This window comes from Euprymna scolopes, chromosome 15 (genome assembly GCF_053919585.1).
Source record: "Euprymna scolopes isolate OS-2025 chromosome 15, ASM5391958v1, whole genome shotgun sequence".
NCBI lineage: Eukaryota > Metazoa > Mollusca > Cephalopoda > Sepiida > Sepiolidae > Euprymna > Euprymna scolopes.
This window is the reverse complement of record NC_136496.1, coordinates 63,816,271-63,840,917: the sequence shown is the minus strand read 5'-3', so window position 1 is coordinate 63,840,917 and position 24,647 is coordinate 63,816,271. Positions and strand designations below refer to the sequence as shown.

The window sequence follows — 24,647 nt, the reverse complement described above, 5'->3', positions numbered from 1 at the left end:
AAAGTATACATATAAATGCTTGGCAACTTCCGGTTACGAATTGATAGACATTCGTAAAATGTCGAATTGTGTTCTGGGATATATTTTAAACAATAAACACAGGCAATTTTTAACCATCCTCACATTTCTAGCTCAGCGATTATATCGCCTTTCTGATAGCATGTAATCAAGACTGTATGTCGCATGGGTATAAAAGTATAAGAAGGATGCTAGTAATGCAGAAGACCGTGATGAAGAAGTGAAATAACGTATGAACAAAAAAGATATACAAACGAACGTTTTATTTAGATGATCCATCTTCGTATATCTATTTATTTTGTAGAAATTTTCACATATAAATCAGTGATTATCGACTCTCTGTTTAATATAACTGCGATAGTAATATGCCTTTGATAATTTCGAGAGGTAAACCTCTTTGTCAAAAAAAGCAAACCAAAAATATACCATGAAAAGGAACAATATATATATATATATATATATATATATATATATATATATACGAGCAAACAGTTAATAAAACATGTTAAAAAACACTTTGAAAAAGAGTTAAAAACATATTTAATCTGAAAAGGAAGCATTTGATAAGTGGATTGCCCTTAATCTGTGAATTAAGGACTATCCACTTATCAGATTAAATATGTTTTTAACTCTTTTTCAAAGTGTTTTTTTAACATGTTTTATTAACTGTTTGCTCGTATTATAAGCTCTATCTCCTATTTGGGTTTATCGAGTTTTACATCTGGCTGAGATAACTTTATAAATATTAATTCTTTAATATTTATATTATACTTTAATTTTACCATCTTGGATCATTTTGGTAAATTTAATTGTAATTTTTATTTTATATATATATATATATATATATATATATATGATTAGTTTTTTTCTTAAAGAAATCCAGCAGAGTGCTCAATTAAAAGGAAAATCCGAAAAATAAGAGCGTATTTATATTTTGTATTTTGTGTACAGAAAGTTGTTAGATGAGATAATTCATTGGTACCTAATTATCGGGATGTAAACCGACGGTACCAATGACTTATCTCATATAACATCTTTTTGTACACAAAATACAATATATATATATATATATATTAAAAAAACTTAAATGTGTTAATTTTAGTTATATCTTAATGAGACATAAAAGCCTATTGAGCTTATATTTGATATTTTAATAACTCATATAATAGTTACTATAGACACACACACACACATTTTAATAACTGATATAAAAGCACTACACACACACACACACACACACACACACACGCTCGTGCACGCGCGGGTGTAGTGCTTTTATATCAGTTATTAAAATATCGCTGATTGCATTGGCTCGAACCTCAGACAAAGCATGAAGCCATTTGTGGAAGGAGCTGAAAAAAATGTTAAAAAAAAAGCAACGATAGGTATTTAATGAATATTTGCCGACCTAGAAAACAGTAATTCTTCTCCTATTTGCCAGAAACATCGCTAATGGAATGTGAAAACTGATGGTCAAAATAATGGATGCGAGGGTTGAGATTTCTATTCGAACTATTACAAAACGAAACATATAAGCTCAATAGCTTATCGGTTAAGTAAGTTAGATCTTTTATATATATATAGATAAATGGATATACTTAATAGATCGGCACATTTAAAAGATATTAAAATCCAGTCCCAGAAAGAACGTATTAGATAAGAATTATATATTGCACCTCGATTTTTGTTTGTCACATAGCTGGAAAGTTTTCTTCTTTATGTAGCTTACATTTTATTATGTTTTTACTTTCTTTTTAAGAATCAAGCGTTTTATGAATGTTTGTTATTTGTGTCAGCGAGAAACACCGACAAGATGAAGTAATATACAATTATGTAATTATTTTGTGCTAATTGATATGCAAAGTTCATTTAAACATTTCAGTCTGTGTGGCCTTCGGGTCAAGATCACACTTCACCTTGTCTGTTCTAGGCCAGTGGATGGCCCTGTCGGTGGGGCATTAGAATACGCCGACTGCCCCCCTGCAGAGGATAAAAGTCCCTCAATGGGGGTCCTGGATATGACCTTAAACTATATCCAGTGGTGAGGCCCCAGCTTGTGGGCTTTGGGGAGTGTGGAGCCACCTTTTAATTACCATTGCTCCAGGGTCCACTCTGACCCGGAGTGGTAGTACCTGTTAGGGTCCCAACTATGGATTAAATAGAAACCGACGTGAAAACAACAAATATATTCTATTAAAAACATTTTTCTTCAAAATCTTTGGATTCGGAATTAAATAACCCGAAAAGGGTTGATATGCCTTAAAACCAAACCAACCAATCAACTAGGCCAGTGGGGGAGAAATCCTTTATGATAGAGATGATCTGTATCAATCGTATGGTATTGTTGATTTTACATTCATTCAGTGTCGTAAATCGGCTATGCGTAGAAAAAGCCGTTGGCATGTGTTCAAAGCATTCACATAGTACACTAGTTTATAATAAATATTTTCCTGTTGAAAATTCCGACGCATGGAAACCGGTGAATAAACAGGTAACAAAGAAGAACAACATTTAAATGCAAAAGTTTCTAAGATTGCTAATGTCACGTGACGTATGAGTGTTTGTTAGTTAAGACAAAAAGAAGGTATAAATAACTAACCAACCGGATTTAATTACGTAAAAAACATCAAGGTACACAAATAATTCAACAACAATCATATTTAAATAGGGGAAACATCACCGTACCTGACCAATACACCTGAAACAGGCCGGAGGGCACAGCGGCTGAAACGTAGTAGAAATATAAATATCAACGTTCCTGAAGGAAATAGTCCAAGAGAAAATGTAAAAGATCCTTGTAAATAGGGTACTTGTGTAGAACGGCGCACGGTGGATTTAATGGAGATTCCCGAGGTTTTAAGACAAATTCAGAACGTGGTCGTTATAGACGATAAATTAGCCAATAGAAATTGAAATCTGTTGTCATTTACAGTTTCCCTACACAAAAACACTTTTATAAAAAAAAAAAGCATTCATTTGAATATACGCATCCTAGCAATGTTTTCTCCGATCCATTTTCGAATATTGTTAGAAACGATGTTAAATAAACCCCGAGCGCACTATTTTACCCATGAAATAGACAACCGGAGAACGTGCAGTGGAAGTTCCTTTCCATGTTACTCGTGCTAGTTTCTACGAGAGATTCCTTCTCTCGCAAGACAAAACCGAAATAATAATAAATACAGCAGAAAAATTACTCAGAAAACACAATAACGTAAAAGCATTAAACTAAAGAAAATTATAAACATTGTCCTCTCTGCCAATAGCGAAAAAATACATAATTTTCGCCAAGAGAATTATTTATTTTAAAATGATTGTTCGAGTATCTACATCAAGTCTCAGGAATCTCCGAAACTATTGAAAATCTTTGGCGTACTATTCTGTATAAAGAAAATGGCGATTATTCGTGTGAATAATAATAATAATAATAATAATAATAATAATAATAATAATAATAATAATAACGATAACAATAATAATAATAATAATAAAATAAAAATAAATATATTATAATAAATGATAATAAATGGTTTAAAAAGTTACGAAGAAACCCCAGTAACTTAAATAACAACAATTACATTATAACAATTCAAGACGTTGTTATTTTCTAAGCAATCAAGAAAAATTACACAGTTTTCGTAAAATCAATTAATCGTTAAATAATGTTTAGTCTATTCGCCAAGCATTCGAGCACCTGCGTCAAGTCTCGGGAATCTCAGAAACTACTGAAATTCTTTGGCGCGCTATTCTGAACAAGGAAAAAATGGCGACTACTCGCTTGGAAAGAAAATAGATGACCCTATTTTTATCAATGATAAAATCGTAAATAACAGTGAATAGACTTACTTGCAAACAAAATAGGAAGCGCCGACAACGGCGACGACGATGACGACTACGAAGCCAATAATTAGCCGACATTCTCGGTTGCAGGCCTCTAGTGATTTGGTGGCTCCGGCCAGGTGGATTTCATTGCATTCGTGCACATCGTTGACGGTAATGTCACATCGCTTGGCCACGGCATGCTGCACTTCGCAGCCCGTGTGGACACCGAGGCAGTGTGTCCAGTTGACCTGGAAGAAGAGGTCCTTGTTCCAGGGCGGTGGGCACGGGAACGTTTGCCAAAACTGCAAGTCATCGCGAAAACCCATTAAGAACAGCTTCTAAAGTCATTTAACCGTCAGTGTGATGAGGGGGATATCATGTAGCTTGGCTTCGGCAACGTATGCAAGTCAGGATTCACCTGCAAAAGAAGGAAGTATATATAAAGAGCATTAAAAATAATTTAATTTAATTTTAATGAAAAAAATGACATTAAAATTGTAAGTCGGAATTTTTGTGAAAGTCTATAAATATATTTGTTTACAAGATTTTTAATTAGCAATGGCTTTGTTGCATAGTTATCCATAAAATATATATTTTAAATGAGACTAACTTTACTTAATATGAGAACTAGTTTTATCGGAGAGATATCTCAAATTATATATATATATATATATACTAGCATGGGCGCCCGGCGTTGCCCGGGTGTGAGGTGTATGCTGAGCAAAAAACAACAACAAACAAACAAAAAAACAAAAACAAAAAAAGAGGTCAACTTTTTAAACTTTGACCCTTATTATGACCCCTTAACATTTATTGTTTAGGGCTCTAATCAAGTTATTAAGTTAGATCCAGGTCTAAGGAACCTATATCTAAAATTTCAAGTGTTTAGACCCAAAATTGTCGGAGTTTGGTAGAGTTCTCAAAGATCAAATCGTTGAACTTTGACCTCCTAACAGCCAAATTTCTGGCCGAAAACCAATCACATAGATTTTCCCAAATCTCAGTACCCTGTATATAAAATTTCGAGTCTGTAGACTGAAAAATGCCAGAGTTATTACGTAGGGAAATGTACACAGACAGTCACAGAGAGAAATACACAGACAGATACACAGACACGTTCACTTTTATAGATATACTAGCATGGGTGCCCGGCATTTCCCGGGTATTTGGAGGTGTATGTTGAACAAAAAAAAGCGGTCTATTTTTTTAACTTTGACCCTATTATGACCCCTTAAAATTTATTGTTTTGGGTTCAAATCAAGTTAGATCCATGTCCAAGGAACCTATATCTAAAATTTCAAGTGTTTAAACCCAAAATTGTCGGAGGAGTTTAGTAGAGTTCTCAACGGGCGAATCGTTGAACTTTGAGCCCTTAACAGCCAAATTACTGGCCGAAAACCGATCACATAGATTTTCCCAAATCTCAGTACCCTGTATATCAAATTTCGAGTCTGTAGACTAAAAATTAACAGATTTATTGCGTAGGGAAATGCACACACACTGACAAACACAGAAATAGATACACAGACACGTTCACTTATATATATATATATATATATATATATATTTGTTTAACAAAAATATATACGTATACATAAATATATATGGAAACAATTTTGTGTTTGCTATAAACTTTTTTCGAAAATATTATGCAAGTATAAATCATGTAGAATAACTGCATGGATATAATTACAGGTAATAGTTAAGTAAAGATGATTATCGCATTAAAAAACCGAAGCAACTAATAGGGAATTAATTAAAATGAATGTTTAAAAGAATATGCAAATTAGCTTTATCTTTTGCTAGTGAATACAATTCCACAACCAAGATATAAGAAAATTGTATTGTCTTTTTAAATCAATAGAAAAGAGGGTTTTTAATATGAATATCGATACACACAAAAGAAAACCGAATTTATATATATATATATATATATGTATAAATATTAGATGTTGAATAGTATTCTGGGCAACGCCGGAATTTTTGCTGGGTGTGCACACACGCATATGGAGCTGGATGCACACACGCAAATATTGTGGAAATCTTCAAACTAAGAAATGTCATCAAAAGTCATAACAATTGAAAGAAGAGTGCAGAAAATTTGAAATCAACATTCTTCAATTGACAAATTTTGAAAACATATTGAAATTTGACCTTGGACGAATTTAATAAGGGCCAGTGGAATGCGGCATGGAAAAATGAAATTCCTATCTAAAATGTTTTTTTGTGAATAAAAACAAATGCCAACCAAGGAGAAGAGTTAGAGAGAAGACGGGGACCGAGACGACCAGTTGCCATTTTGTGTCACCCACAACCCTCCACCACGCCCCATCTCTCACTCACTCTCTCTCTCTCTCTCTCTCACTTCATAGTAGATTGAGAAAGAATTGAACAGAAAATAAAGTGCCATTCCTTTTTATAAAGTAAAGCCAAGTGTTTTTTGTGAAAAAACTAATTGTCTTATATACATTCGTCAAGAACTTGAAACTCTATTTAGCAAATTAAATAGACGACACGGTTAAAACTAAAGAACTACAGTATAACGTAACACACACACACACACCATTATATATATATATATGTATTGATATTCATATTAAAAACTCTATTTTCTATTGATTTAAAAAGAAAATACAACTTTGTTATATATGGGTCGTGGAATTGCATTAATCTGCAAAAGATCTAGTATATTTGAATATTCTTTAAAACCTTCATTTTAGTTCATTCGTTATTAGTTTTTTTTCGTTTTTTTATGGGATGATCATCTTTAGTCAACGTGTAATTATATTCATGCAGATATTCTACATGAGTTATACTTGCGTAATATTTGCGTAAAAAGTTCATAGTAAACACAAATCTCTTTCTATATATATTTATGTATGCGTATATAAATTTGTTTAAAAATTTAGCCTACCAAACTGCTCTGTCAGTTTTTAGTTTACAAACATGAAAATGAATATATAGTGTATTCGAATCTATGCAAAACTTCATATTTGGGTTCTCAATAATTACTACATATTGAGTCCTATATAATATAATAAATACAATTACTGCATTAATAAAAAAATCATATTAAAGCGTATTTTACTACCGGGCAATGCCGGACTGCCTGCTAGTATATATATATATATATATATATATATATATATATATATATATATATATATATATATATGAGGAGAATAATGGAAATAGTATTCCGACAAAATAGAGAAATAAAAAGGAACAAACAGAGTTATGTGTTCATCAACGTTTCGTTTTTATTTCGAGACTTTCCGGTAAATCTCGAAATAAAGTCGAAACGTTGATGAACACATAACTCGGTTTGTTCATTTTTATTTCTCTCTCTGTGTCTCTCTCTCTGTCTCTGTCTCTCTCTCTGTCTCTGTCTCTCTCTCTCTCTCTCTATATATATATGTATGTATATATCGTTTTTGTATAACATTTATGCATTTATAAATGTTTAATTTCATCTGAAAATCGTAGTTATTGACGGCGGCCCTTGTTTTTTTCCTTGCTAATAGAGAAAGTGATAGTTTCTTTGCGGTAATCATAACTTCCTGCAGTAATGATTCCTATATATATATATATATATATATATATATATATATATATATATATATATATATATATATATATATATATATATGTACAGCCTTTGAGATTTGAAAAAAAAATCACTCGACCGCCGGTCCAGTGTGAGGGAAAATTTACTCCCCCCCAAATATTTTTACTCGTCCGACTATGTCTTTGTTTCAGTCAATAATAGTAAATAATTTTACAACAATTCAAGAAATTACCGTGTGTATAATCTAACAAGAAAATATGTGTTTAACTCTTGTAAATCAACTATTTTATTGCTACAAACATTTCAGTAAATATTCAACAAAATGTTAAAATATAACACCAGTTTCTTTATATAGCATCATTCATATTATTGTTCCATAGAAATAAGAATCATTTCTTCGGATGCTGATACGTAGTATCAAAATTACAATTGAAATATAAATAATTCAAGACTGTGTTTATTGGTACCGTTAGAAAACGAATATATCTAACTTTATACACAAAGAAAACATAATGTAAAATCACACCCTCGAAAGAAATATATTTTAAAATACAAAACAAATATTAGAGATTCATTTTTTCATTAAAACATTTCAATATGAAGTCTCTAATTGAAAATATTTTGAAACACACAATCACCCCAGCAGCTCAAAAGAATCAGAAATAGTTACAATAATTACTGAACAAAACTCGAAGCGAGATCATAATAAAAGTGGACATATAGCATTGAACATTTCAGCGAAATTTATATAGATTAACCTAGTAATTAAATAGCTTTGCTAATGAAACAATAAAGGTCTTTTATACATTTATTCTATATTTTTATTTCTTACAAGGCAAGTCGAAATATTATATCATGTATAACACGTTACTAATAATCAGCCGTCTTGATATTTTTATGTGTTTACATTTTTATAATTCATGGTCAGATTTGTTTATATCCTGATACATTTCTATCGTCCCTAGAATAAATAATGTTTGTTTACGAAGAAACAAAACTGAAGCGAAAACTGATTACTTACGTTTTCTATAATTTAATTTTCGGTGCGTGCTTGACGAAACGATGTTTTTTCCTCTTTCAAATGTTCGTCTTTACTTTTGTAAGCATGAAGTGTATGTAGTTGTAGCGTCGATTAATTTTTTCCAAATGAATTTCAAAATCAGAGAAGGCAACATTTTGACTACACGCCGAATAAATTTGACCTCCTGTTGATCTTTAGCGTGACCACTCTTTTTTCAATACGATATTCCAACGGTCTCACAGCTAGAGATGAAAGAATTCACAAATGATGAGAAATAGGTCATTCTAAGTCAGCGCATATTTGAGGGTCGTAAAATAAATGATTTTTTTTTTCGTTTCTTTATTTAAAGAAAATTTTATCGACTGGCGGGCGAGTGATTTACGACTTTTAGTCGCCCCCCAAATTTTCAATCGACCGTGGCGACCGGTCGTGTAAAGTCTCAAAGGCTATATATATATATATATATATATATATATATATATATATATATATATATATATACACGGATTCGATGTAGAGGATGAAGTTCGTACAACTATTGTCCGAAGTCCATGCTGGTAAATTGTTTATATTGGTGAATGCTTATGTAAACCCATCCACACTTTTTGATACAACTGCTAATATCAATCGGTTCAACTGAACACCACGGACAGAACAGAAAGTAGAATCAAGTTTCATATCAGATGTTTATATCTTCTTGATGCATCTCTTAACGAAGACTGAAGACGTATCCCCCCAGTTGTCTTTAAACGCGCTCCTATTTCCCAAATAGTCACCTATCAGGATGATCGTTGCTTACCTTCAGCGATCTAAAGAGAACTAGAGTGTCAACGTGATTATGACACACAAAGACACACACACACACACACACTTACATATATTTGTGTGTGTGTGCGCGCGCTTGTGTGTGCGTGCGTGTGCGTGCGTGTGCGTGCGTGTGCGTTCGTGTGCGTGTGTAACCTTGCTTTTGTGTGTATGTTGAACGATCTTTACTGAACTACTCTTTCAATTCTGAGTCTACAGACTTGAAACTTTATATCTAGAAAATTCGGGCCCGTATAAGAAATTCGATTTTGTTTATTATCCAGAAGACATAACTGGTGACAGGCCAAAATGAAAAAAATATTGGAACTTATCAGGCGTAAATCGACTTAATATACACTTCTACGCATGGGTAAATATACATTTATACGTTTAATTAAAATCATCTGCCCTGAGGTCATATGGTAGCAACTACCGCTAGAGAAGATATATGACTAGTCTCTTTCCATGCCATGGAATTGCTCGAGCGAGCTCCAATATATGGTTCCTCTTTGTAGAACATTTATGGTAAAAATATATTTTGCTACCACGACCGAAACATATTTTCTTTTCTGATTCCGTGTTTTTAGTGACAAGCGGTATATCCACGAACAGAGTTTCTGCACAAGAAATTATCGCGGAACACATTATCACAGGGACTGCTTGTATACAGGTTGTAACAGGGCTGTTTCAAATTTCATATGAACGAATTCACGTCAAAAACCGCGCCAAGAAATATTCGAAGTTATTCCATTCAAGTAATCATGTTACATCTCATAAAATTCTTCATCACTTAACTGACAGTCATTTAATCCTATTCACTTTTGCCCTCATGCGGCTTTTGAACTTGCTTAGTGCATTAATAAAATCACACCATAGCAATTACCTCTGAACAAATGCTCATCAGGTTCGTCGAATATTTTCTGACCATGTTGTATAGACTTAGCAAATAATGGCGGGAAATCTGACGTAAAATAAATGCATACTTCAAACTATATTCGAGCCGGAATCTCTTTCCCAAATCTTACCTTTAAGTTCAACATTACCTCTTGGTCGTTTTCTCTTTATTTTAATTTTCTAATCATTTTGTTTTTTTATAGGGATGCGGTATCATACTATATCACCCACAATTTCAATCACTCCAACCGAGAGATCTTTTTAGGATTCGAATCGTTCCTTCGAGTGTAATTGTTTTTTTTAAATTTCTCTTGTACTTGGTTAACCGGGTATATTTAACATATAGTTTTTGAAATTCTATTTCATGAGTCTGTTTGCTCTGAATGACGAGATCTTCAGAAGATTCCAGTTTCTTTTCATATCGTTCATATGGTCTTGGTATTTCGCTATCTTTAAGTTCTATTAAGGTCAGCATCATTAGGGACACTTACTTCAACAAGGGTTGATACTTTTTTCCTCTTGTCCCATATCACTGTGTCAGGCTTAACAGCCCCGTTTTCCAGGTACGTAGCTGTACGAATTTCATAGTACATAATGGATAGTGCATGACTTATTTCCAACTGTTCTTTCTGGTAAACATGCTCCGACGACTTGCTGCTACACAGGGATGTTCAACTTTATATTTTTTTTTATCTAGAATAGCAGCCAATCTTATTTGGCTTGGATTCTGCACCCCTGAATCTGTGCACTCCATTAAAAAATAAAATACTTGAAAAATTGTATATGGAACATATCTTTGAAAATGATATTGAAAGGAATTCCAAGTTGTTATCTTTATATCATTAAAACGCTGCTGATAATGTCAAGTATGCACTTAATAATGAATGATATGGAATAATATTGAAGAACATTATTCGAGCAATTGTTCGAATTCATGACTCGAAGAAAAAACATTATCTAAACAGATAAATAAACAATTCCAAAACCTCATAAATCCCATACTACTACACCACCCTGCACGTTGCAAAATTTTATTTTAATGATTTCTTGGTATTTTACCAATTAACGGACCGTGCTTAAATAATACCGTTATTATTTAGAAAGCCATTCTTAACAAGGTAGAAGGGGTTTTGTTAAATATTCTGTACTTTAACCTAACAATTTAATAAACAAAATAAATAGAAAATTTGAATTTAACTTAAAAATCCTATCAAAATAGATTTCTTTCATGCTTGCTAATTGTCTGGTGTTGCGGTTTCGTTGGTTAAACGTTTTCACATATTCCAGCAGTTTATGTAACTGGCCGAAACGTCTGTTTTAGTATGGCCCAGATCTGATGTTTTACGCTATGTTGGTTAGTGAAATACGAACAACCACTTGTGAAAGACACCACTCCGGATTAGAAAACATGTAACTTACTAGGAAGTTTATTTTACACGAAAAAACAGTTAAGAAGTAAAAAATATCTTTGCATTGACAACTATTGGCAAAAAACTTTCGACGTGTATATGAGTAATATATTCTTTTAAAACTCTGAAATGTTGACGGTAAACTAAAGATTTATTGACAAGATCGATAGGTTGTAAAATAGGCTACTACAGTATGCGATAACCTAACTTCAAGCGGCTCAAATTAAATATCAAATGAGAAACTCCACAAAAAAACAACAAAGCAGGGAAATTGGAGTAAAACTATAGAGAACGTTTAAAGCTCATGAAACCTGCAATAAGATAGTGAAGATACCGCAGTAGAAATTGCGTTAAAGAAGCTCTAAACAAAACTGTATAAAGAGAGATCGACCGAAAACAATGTTTATTAAGAGTACTGTGATGTATGTCGTGGCTTCTGAAAAGCAATATCACCGATGACAAATATCGTAAAAAAGCAAAACAAAAAAAACGACAACAACAAAAATGCAGACATTTATACAATAGTGAAAGTGAAGTCGGAATGATGATTATTCGGCAAAATTTTCCATAAGTGGAAATAATAAATCAGTATTTGAGAAACGGTTAAATTTATAGAAGTTAGCGCTGAAAAAAATGTTTTATTTTCACACACACAAAAAAAAAAATTAGATAGCCAGATTTGTCATGTAAAAGTAGTATTTTCACAAAAGAACCATATGCTATCATCAAATTCGAGACAATTTAGTATAATGTCTCTATCTACTACGCGTTAGAAGCAAAGTTGGTTTTTAATGCAGAGAAAATCCAGCTCTCTCTAAAGAGGGTATACTGGATTGATACAAACATTTAAAAAATACTTCAGTCTAAATAGATTTAACCTTAAGCGAAAACAGAACAGATATTACACCTATATTCCATCCTAACGGTCGTAAGGTGTTTTATGTCACGTGAAATACCACGCTCTGATAAGTTGTGCATTTAATTCTGAAATATTTGATTCAATCAGAAATCATTTGCCTCGTATTTTGACATGAATTAATTAGGTTTTATACTTTCTTTAGAACTTTACAACGTTTACATATAGAAAGATTCTTTCTACCTCAAAAACGAACCACTTCTTTCAGGATTCCTGTTCTTGCACGCAAATATACCGACTTCTCTCTCAAATGCACATCTCTCTCTCTCTCTCCTGTTTCATACTATCTCTTTCTTCTCTCCCATACGTTTGTATGTCTTTCTCCCTCTCTTGTTTGTCCCTGTCTCGCTCTCTGGTATATCTACGTATTAGGTCTCATTCAGTATCGAGAAACAATACACACACCTAGAGAGGCAGCCTGTAAATTATTTGAAGTGAAGCATGTGTTGTTCAATAATAAACCATTTCCTGACCATAACGTCACATTGATTTTTTTTTTACTTTTTTATTTCTAAAATAAGGTAGGAAATCGATTTTATTTTTTCCAGAACGAAGGCCACAAGATAAAATTATTAAAAAAAGAAAACATAAAACAAAGAGTAAACATTAATACACTAATTCGTGTTATATTTAGCAATGCTTTTTTTAAGGGATCAGAAAACTCATACAATCGTGTTTTATAAAATTTCAGATAAAACGTGTTTTATTAAATCATAAACTATCCATCATATTGACGTATATTCTAAGAAACAGGGGATGTAAAATGGACACACTATCTTTTTACGAACAATAACATTTAGACCTTTGCCACCGAAATCATATCATACCTCATAATGAGTCAAATTAAAACTAATGCTATATTCGTATTATTTGGATTCTTAGGACTACTGTTCTCATCTTGAGTGTGATTTTCACAACGTTTCGGTCGATGTAACCTCCAACATTCTTCAGGTTTATCTTATCGAACTCAGGAATGCTTCTGTCGAACTCGAGAATTTATACGGAATTTCGAGCAGAACCTTTTATTTACTTCACTTAGGATCCGTGACGCAGTGGTTAAAGTACTTGAAAAATCAATTAAAAGAAGTTATATGCTCCTAAAGATTTAAGGTTCAATCCTCAGTGTGGGCAACCGAAAAATACAATTGCGAATTACTTAGGATCTCTATCCAGTAATGGCTGACGGAATAAGAGCATGAAGTAAATAAAGGGTTCTGCTCGGAATTCCGTCCAAATTCCCGAGTTCGACAGAAACATTCCTGAGTTCGAGAGAAACATTACCGAGTTCGACACGATACACCTGAAGAATGCCGGAGGTTACATCGACCGAAACGTTGTGAAAATCACACTCAAGATGAGAACAGTAGTCCGATGAATCTAAATAATACGAATAACCAATCCTCATCTAAAAAATTCAGAAACGTCATAATGCTATATGATTTATTATATATTATTTCTCATATCCGTCCTGGTACAGATATTCTACTAGTATATATATATATATATATATATATATATATATATATATATATATATATATATATATATAGTCATTAAATTAAAAATAATTGATGGGTATCGTAGAGAGTTAACAACAAAATTGATTGACACTGCGGGTGGATCATACGTTATAACACCCACCCATATGTTTGTATTTAAACATTTCTGAAAGTCTTTGTTTTTTTATTATTTGTTATCAAGTGTTGCTTTATTTTGTGTCTAAACGTGAGTTCACTTTACGCCCGACTAACTCTCTCATATGTCTGTGCTCACGCATGCGTACACATCCCATTTTCTTTCCTTTTAGAGCCAATCAACAACCGCTATGTTTGACTAAAGAAACGCAGGCAGGCTCGCGAGAATTCCGTTCGTAGAGAAAAACAAGTGCAAGTATTTTCACGGTCGAATTCCTAAAACGAGACTCACGTCTTTTTTTCATTAAGTTATCAGGAGGGAAAATACGAATTCATGGTCCGTAATGATAGATAGGCCTCGTAAGAACATAACTGACAGAAGTTTGGGTTGGAGTGTGGGAGTATATGTATACGTTTCCTTCCTATAGAAGGGACATAAGTGTTCAGCGGTATGATTTGTATATTAAAATCAATGAAGAATTAGAAAAAAAAGAAAAAGAAAAGAAGAAAGCAATGATGAAGTCAAAGCAGCAACATAAAGAAAGGGAGGCGAAATTGAAGAATATAGACTACTAAGTGAAAAGGTAGAAGAAGAAGAAGAAGAAGAAGAAGAATCTGGCAATCAAATTAAAAAAATTGTTAAAAAAGGCCGGCAGAATATAAAACCAACAAAACAATGAGCAAGAAAAACAACTTTGTGGGTTCATTCTTTTTTGCCGACTGTTAACCCGATCGTTATCGGTGTTGTTTCATCACATTTCGGCCAACTCATCCTCTGACCTGCTTGGGTAGGATTAAAATCGATATCTTCAGACAATGCTCACCTGGAACCGCAGAGACTCAACACCTCTATCCACGGCAACACGCGCCCCGGAGGGCGATCGCAATTAGATTTTATGGTTTTATATTAAAATGAGGATGACAGTCTACAAAAAGAATGAAAAGCAAACAAACAAAAAAAAACTGCAAATAATATCATTCAGTAAGGACCCGATAACGGAAGACCAAACAAGAAGACAAAAATGGATTCATAAAACCATCAAATCAAACTTTTATCAACCTTCGCATTGTCTGAAGATAATGGTTTCAATCCTACCCAAGCAGTCGAGAGAATTACTTGACCTACACGTGGTATGACAGCAACTATCGAAGGCAGTAATTACTGAGAATAAGTTACAAGACTGGGCAAGAAGATGAGGATAACAGTCCGCAAAAAGAATGCATTAACAAATTATCCAGCCTTATCTCAAAGGATTAAAAAAAAACCAATAAAAGAAAATAGAAAAAATACAGCTTTATCCGGATTGTACGCAGCAGTATCTTAGAATTATGTTTCTATTTACAATGCCTCCCCACGGGACAGAGTTAGACACCAGGGTCGTTTTTTTAATGTGGAGGAAAAGAACAAAAATAAAAATTGTCTCAGTCGTGAAGGATTTCTCCTCCACTGACGGAGAACAAGAACTTGAAGTGCAGCATCTGAAGAACAGATACTTGCGTAAAACTAGAAGATATCTAAAAAATATAATGTATCAAAACTAGAAGATATCTAAAAAATATAATGTATCAAAACTAGAAGATGTCTAACATATATAATGTATCAAAACTAGAAGATATCTAAAATATATAATGTATCAAAACTAGAAGATGTCTAAAATATATAATGTATCAAAACTAGAAGATATCTAAAATATATAATGTATCAAAACTAGAAGATATCTAAAATATATAATGTATCAAAACTAGAAGATATCTAAAAATATAATGTATCAAAACTAGAAGATACCTAAAATATATAATGTATCAAAACTAGAAGATATCTAAAATATATAATGTATCAAAACTAAAAGATATCTAAAAAATATAATGTATCAAAACTAGAAGATATCTAAAAAATATAATGTATCAAAACTAGAAGATATCTGAAATATATAATGTATCAAAACTAGAAGATATCTTAAATATATAATATATCAAAACTAGAAGATATCTAAAATATATAATGTATACAGAACTAGAAGATATCTAAAATATATAATGTATACAGAACTAGAAGATATCTAAAATATATAATGTATACAGAACTAGAAGATATCTAAAATATATAATGTATACAGAACAAGAAGATGTCTAAAATATATAATGTATCAAAACTAGAAGATATCTAAAATATATAATGTATCAAAACTAGAAGATATCTAAAAAATATAATGTATCAAAACTAGAAGATATCTAAAATATATAATGTATCAAAACTAGAAGATATCTTAAATATATAATATATCAAAACTAGAAGATATCTAAAATATATAATGTATACAGAACTAGAAGATATCTAAAATATATAATGTATACAGAACTAGAAGATATCTAAAATATATAATGTATACAGAACTAGAAGATATCTAAAATATATAATGTATACTGAACTAGAAGATATCTAAAATATATAATGTATACAGAACTAGAAGATGTCTAAAATATATAATGTATCAAAACTAGAAGATATCTAAAATATATAATGAATCAAAACTAGAAGATATCTAAAATATATAATGTATCAAAACTAGAAGATATCTAAAATATATAATGTATCAAAACTAGAAGATATCTTAAATATATAATATATCAAAACTAGAAGATATCTAAAATATATAATGTATACAGAACTAGAAGATATCTAAAATATATAATGTATACAGAACTAGAAGATATCTAAAATATATAATGTATACAGAACTAGAAGATATCTAAAATATATAATGTATACAGAACTAGAAGATGTCTAAAATATATAATGTATCAAAACTAGAAGATATCTAAAATATATAATGTATCAAAACTAGAAGATATCTAAAATATATAATGTATCAAAACTAGAAGATATCTAAAATATATAAAGTATCAAAACTAGAAGATATCTAAAATATATAATGTATCAAAACTAGAAGATACCTAAAATATATAATGTATCAAAACTAGAAAATATCTAAAATATATAATGTATACAGAACTAGAAAATATCTAAAATATATAATGTATCAAAACTAGAAGATATCTGAAATATATAATATATCAAAACTAGAAAATATCTAAAATATATAATGTATCAAAACTAGAAAGTATCTAAAATATATAATGTATCAAAACTAGAAAATATCTAAAATATATAATGCATCAAAACTAGAAGATATCTAAAATATATAATATATAAAAACTAGAAGATATCTAAAATATATAATATATCAAAACTAGAAGATATCTAAAATATATAATATATAAAAACTAGAAGATATCTAAAATATATAATGTATCAAAACTAAAAAATATCTGAAATATATAATGTATCAAAACTAGAAGATATCTAAAATATATAATTTATCAAATCTAGAAGATATCTAAAATATATAATGTATCAAAACTAGAAAATATCTAAAATATACAATGTATCAAAACTAGAAGATATCTAAAAAATATAATGTATCAAAACTAGAAAGTATCTAAAATATATAATGTATCAAAACTAGAAGATATCTAAAATATATAATGTATCAAAACTAGAAGATATCTAAAATATATAATGTATACAGAACTAGAAGATATCTAAAATATATAATGTATCAAAACTAGAAGATATCTAAAATATATAATGTATAAAAACTAAAAGATATCTAAAATATATAATACATAAAAACTAGAAGATATCTAAAATATATAATGTATCAAAACTAGAAAATATCTAAAGTATATAATGTATCAAAACTTGAAGATATCTAAAATATATAATATTTTATAACTAGAAGATATCTAAAATATATAATGTATCAAAACTAGAAGATATCTAAAATATATAATGTATCAAAACTAGAAGATATCTAAAATATATAATATATCAAAACTAGAAGATATCTAAAATATATAATATATGACAACTAGAAGATATCTAAAATATATAATGTATACAGAACTAGAAGATGTCTAAAATATATAATGTATCAAAACTAGAAGATATCTGAAATATATAATATATCAAAACTAGAAAATATCTAAAATATATAATGTATCAAAACTAGAAGATATCTAAAATATATAATGTATCAAAACTAGAAGATATCTAAAATATATAATATATAAAAACTAGAAGGTATCTAAAATATATAATATATCAAAACTAGAAGAGATCTAAAATATATAATGTATCAAAACTAGAAGATATCTTAAATATATAATATATCAAAACTAGAAGATTTCTAAAATATATAATGTATCAAAACTAGAAGATATCTAAAATATATAATGTATCAAAACTAGAAGATATCTAAAATATATAATGTATACAGAACTAGAAGATATCTAAAATATATAATGTATCAAAACTAGAAGATATCTAAAATATATAATGTATACAGAACTAGAAGATATCTAAAATATATAATGTATCAAAACTAGAAGATATCTAAAATATATAATGTATCAAAACTAGAAGATATCTAAAATATATAATATATAAAAACTAGAAGATATCTAAAATATATAATATATCAAAACTAGAAGATATCTAAAATATATAATGTATCAAAACTAGAAGATGTCTAAAATATATAATATATCAAAACTAGAAGATATCTGAAATATATAATATATCAAAACTAGAAAATATCTAAAATATATAATGTATCAAAACTAGAAGATATCTAAAATATATAATGTATCAAAACTAGAAGATATCTAAAATATATAATATATAAAAACTAGAAGATATCTAAAATATATAATATATCAAAACTAGAAGATATCTAAAATATATAATGTATCAAAACCAGAAGATCTCTAAAATATATAATGTATCAAAACTAGAAGATATCTGAAATATATAATATATCAAAACTAGAAGATATCTAAAATATATAATATATCAAAACTAGAAGATATCTAAAATATATAATATATCAAAACTAGAAGATATCTAAAATATATAATGTATACAGAACTAGAAGATATCTAAAATATATAATGTATACAGAACTAGAAGATATCTAAAATATATAATGTATACAGAACTAGAAGATATCTAAAATATATAATGTATACAGAACAAGAAGATGTCTAAAATATATAATGTCTCAAAACTAGAAGATATCTAAAATATATAATGTATCAAAACTAGAAGATATCTAAAAAATATAATGTATCAAAACTAGAAGATATCTAAAATATATAATGTATCAAAACTAGAAGATATCTTAAATATATAATATATCAAAACTAGATTATATCTAAAATATATAATGTATACAGAACTAGAAGATATCTAAAATATATAATGTATACAGAACTAGAAGATATCTAAAATATATAATGTATACAGAACTAGAAGATATCTAAAATATATAATGTATAGAGAACTAGAAGATATCTAAAATATATAGTGTATACAGAACTAAAAGATGTCTAAAATATATAATGTATCAAAACTAGAAGATATCTAAAATATATAATGTATCAAAACTAGAAGATATCTAAAAAATATAATGTATCAAAACTAGAAGATATCTAAAATATATAATGTATCAAAACTAGAAGATATCTTAAATATATAATATATCAAAACTAGAAGATATCTAAAATATATAATGTATACAGAACTAGAAGATATCTAAAATATATAATGTATACAGAACTAGAAGATATCTAAAATATATAATGTATACAGAACTAGAAGATATCTAAAATATATAATGTATACAGAACTAGAAGATATCTAAAATATATAATGTATACAGAACTAGAAGATGTCTAAAATATATAATGTATCAAAACTAGAAGATATCTAAAATATATAATGTATCAAAACTAGAAGATATCTAAAATATATAATGTATCAAATCTAGAAGATATCTAAAATATATAATGTATCAAAACTAGAAGATATCTAAAATATATAATGTATCAAAACTAGAAGATACCTAAAATATATAATATATCAAAACTAGAAAATATCTAAAATATATAATGTATCAAAACTAGAAGATATCTAAAATATATAATGTATACAGAACTAGAAAATATCTAAAATATATAATGTATCTAATCTAGAAAATATCTAAAATATATAATGTATCAAAACTAGAAGATGTCTAAAATATATAATATATCAAAACTAGAAAATATCTTAAATATATAATGTATCAAAACTAGAAAATATCAAAAATATATAATGTATACAGAACTAGAAAATATCTAAAATATATAATGTATCAAAACTAGAAGATATCTGAAATATATAATATATCAAAACTAGAAAATATCAAAAATATATAATGTATCAAAACTAGAAAGTATCTAAAATATATAATGTATCAAAACTAGAAAATATCTAAAATATATAATGCATCAAAACTAGAAGATATCTAAAATATATAATATATAAAAACTAGAAGATATCTAAAATATATAATGTATCAAAACCAGAAGATCTCTAAAATATATAATGTATCAAAACTAGAAGATATCTAAAATATATAATGTATCAAAACTAGAAAGTATCTAAAATATATAATGTATCAAAACTAGAAGATATCTAAAATATATAATGTATCAAAACTAGAAGATATCTAAAATATATAATGTATACAGAACTAGAAGATATCTAAAATATATAATGTATCAAAACTAGAAAATATCTAAAATATATAATGTATCAAAACTAGAAGATATCTAAAATATATAATACATAAAAACTAGAAGATATCTAAAATATATAATGTATCAAAACTCAAAAATATCTAATGTATATAATGTATCAAAACTTGAAGATATCTAAAATATATAATATTTAATAACTAGAAGATATCTAAAATATATAATGTATCAAAACTAGAAGATATCTAAAATATATAATGTATCAAAACTAGAAGATATCTAAAATATATAATATATAAAAACTAGAAGATATCTAAAATATATAATATATCAAAACTAGAAGATATCTAAAATATATAATGTATCAAAACTAGAAGATATCTAAAATATATAATATATCAAAACTAGAAGATATCTAAAATATATAATATATCAAAACTAGAAAATATCTAAAATATATAATGTATCAAAACTAGAAGATATCTAAAATATATAATGTATCAAAACTAGAAGATATCTAAAATATATAATGTATCAAAACTAGAAGATATCTAAAATATATAATGTATAGAGAACTAGAAGATATCTAAAATATATAATGTATCAAAACTAGAAGATATCTAAAATATATAATGTATACAGAACTAGAAGATATCTAAAATATATAATGTATCAAAACTAGAAGATATCTAAAATATATAATGTATCAAAACTAGAAGATATCTAAAATATATAATATATCAAAACTAGAAAATATCTAAAATATATAATATATCAAAACTAGAAGATATCTAAAATATATAATGTATCAAAACTAGAAGATATCACAAATATATAATATATCAAAACTAGAAAATATCTAAAATATATAATGTATCAAAACTAGAAGATATCTAAAATATATAATGTATCAAAACTAGAAGATATCTAAAATATATAATATATCAAAACTAGAAGATATCTAAAATATATAATATATCAAAACTAGAAGATATCTAAAATATATAATGTATCAAAACTAGAAGATTTCTAAAATATATAATGTATCAAAACTAGAAGATATCTAAAATATATAATGTATCAAAACTAGAAGATATGTAAAATATATAATGTATACAGAACTAGAAGATATCTAAAATATATAATGTATCAAAACTAGAAGATATCTAAAATATATAATATATACAGAACTAGAAGATATCTAAAATATATAATGTATCAAAACTAGAAAATATCTAAAATATATAATATATAAAAACTAGAAGATATCTAAAATATATAATATATCAAAACTAGAAGATATCTAAAATATATAATGTATCAAAACTAGAAGATGTCTAAAATATATAATGTATCAAAACTAGAAGATATCTGAAATATATAATATATCCGAACTAGAAAATATCTAAAATATATAATGTATCAAAACTAGAAGATATCTAAAATATATAATGTATCAAAACTAGAAGATATCTAAAATATATAATATAAAAACTAGAAGATATCTAAAATATATAATATATCAAAACTAGAAGATATCTAAAATATATAATGTATCAAAACTAGAAGATATCTTAAATATATAATATATCAAAACTAGAAGATATCTAAAATGTATAATGTATACAGAACTAGAAGATATCTAAAATATATAATGTATGCAGAACTAGAAGATATCTAAAATATATAATGTATACAGAACTAGAAGATATCTAAAATATATAATGTATACAGAACTAGAAGATATCTAAAATATATAATGTATACAGAACTAGAAGATGTCTAAAATATATAATGTATCAAAACTAGAAGATATCTAAAATATATAATGTATCAAAACTAGAAGATATCTAAAAAATATAATGTATCAAAACTAGAAGATATCTAAAATATATAATGTATCAAAACTAGAAGATATCTTAAATATATAATATATCAAAACTAGAAGATATCTAAAATATATAATGTATACAGAACTAGAAGATATCTAAAATATATAATGTATACAGAACTAGAAGATATCTAAAATATATAATGTATACAGAACTAGAAGATATCTAAAATATATAATGTATACAGAACTAGAAGATGTCTAAAATATATAATGTATCAAAACTAGAAGATATCTAAAATATATAATGTATCAAAACTAGAAGATATCTAAAATATATAATGTATCAAAACTAGAAGATATCTAAAATATATAATGTATCAAAACTAGAAGATATCTAAAATATATAATGTATCAAAACTAGAAGATACCTAAAATATATAATATATCAAAACTAGAAAATATCTAAAATATATAATGTATCAAAACTAGAAGATATCTAAAATATATAATATATCAAAACTAGAAAATATCTAAAATATATAATGTATCAAAACTAGAAAATATCAAAAATATATAATGTATCAAAACTAGAAGATATCTAAAATATATAATGTATCAAATCTAGAAAATATCTAAAATATATAATGTATCAAAACTAGAAAATATCTTAAATATATAATGTATCAAAACTAGAAGATATCTAAAATATATAATGTATCAAAACTAGAAAATATCTAAAATATATAATGTATCAAAACTAGAAGATATCTAAAATATATAATGTATCAAAACTAGAAAGTATCTAAAATATATAATGTATCAAAACTAGAAGATATCTAAAATATATAATGTATCAAATCTAGAAGATATCTAAAATATATAATGTATACAGAACTAGAAGATATCTAAAATATATAATGTATCAAAACTAGAAAATATCTAAAATATATAATGTATCAAAACTAGAAGATATCTAAAATATATAATACATAAAAACTAGAAGATATCTAAAATATATAATGTATCAAAACTAGAATATATCTAAAGTATATAATGTATCAAAACTTGAAGATATCTAAAATATATAATATTTAATAACTAGAAGATATCTAAAATATATAATGTATCAAAACTAGAAGATATCTAAAATATATAATGTATCAAAACTAGAAGATATCTAAAATATATAATATATAAAAACTAGAAGATATCTAAAATATATAATATATGAAAACTAGAAGATATCTAAAATATATAATGTATCAAAACTAGAAGATGTCTAAAATATATAATGTATAAAAACTAGAAGATATCTGAAATATATAATATATCAAAACTAGAAAATATCTAAAATATATAATGTATCAAAACTTGAAGATATCTAAAATATATAATGTATCAAAACTAGAAGATTTCTAAAATATATAATGTATCAAAACTAGAAGATATCTAAAATATATAATGTATCAAAACTAGAAGATATCTAAAATATATAATGTATACAGAACTAGAAGATATCTAAAATATATAATGTATCAAAACTAGAAGATATCTAAAATATATAATGTATACAGAACTAGAAGATATCTAAAATATATAATGTATCAAAACTAGAAGATATCTAAAAATATAATGTATCAAAACTAGAAGATACCTAAAATATATAATGTATCAAAACTAGAAGATATCTAAAATATATAATGTATCAAAACTAGAAGATATCTAAAAAATATAATGTATCAAAACTAGAAGATATCTAAAAAATATAATGTATCAAAACTAGAAGATATCTGAAATATATAATGTATCAAAACTAGAAGATATCTTAAATATATAATATATCAAAACTAGAAGATATCTAAAATATATAATGTATACAGAACTAGAAGATATCTAAAATATATAATGTATACAGAACTAGAAGATATCTAAAATATATAATGTATACAGAACTAGAAGATATCTAAAATATATAATGTATACAGAACAAGAAGATGTCTAAAATATATAATGTATCAAAACTAGAAGATATCTAAAATATATAATGTATCAAAACTAGAAGATATCTAAAAAATATAATGTATC

General features: G+C 27.3%; 1 protein-coding gene across 6 annotated transcripts in view; it reads right to left on the bottom strand.

Moving 5' to 3' along the window:
* Positions 1–24,647, bottom strand: part of LOC145293843 (uncharacterized) — a 682,379-nt gene that overhangs the window by 118,979 nt on the left and 538,753 nt on the right. For 3 of the 6 annotated variants that reach the window (XM_080140516.1, XM_080140517.1, XM_080140518.1), the window contains 2 exons: positions 3,865–4,258; positions 2,704–2,742 (listed from right to left, as the gene is read on the bottom strand). In XM_080140516.1, the coding sequence (XP_079996642.1) occupies positions 2,704–2,742; positions 3,865–4,166 (341 nt within the window). In that variant the 5' untranslated portion in view covers positions 4,167–4,258. The remainder of the gene's footprint in view (positions 1–2,703; positions 2,743–3,864; positions 4,259–24,647) is intronic. The other 3 variants (XM_080140519.1, XM_080140520.1, XM_080140521.1) reach the window with 1 other exon arrangement.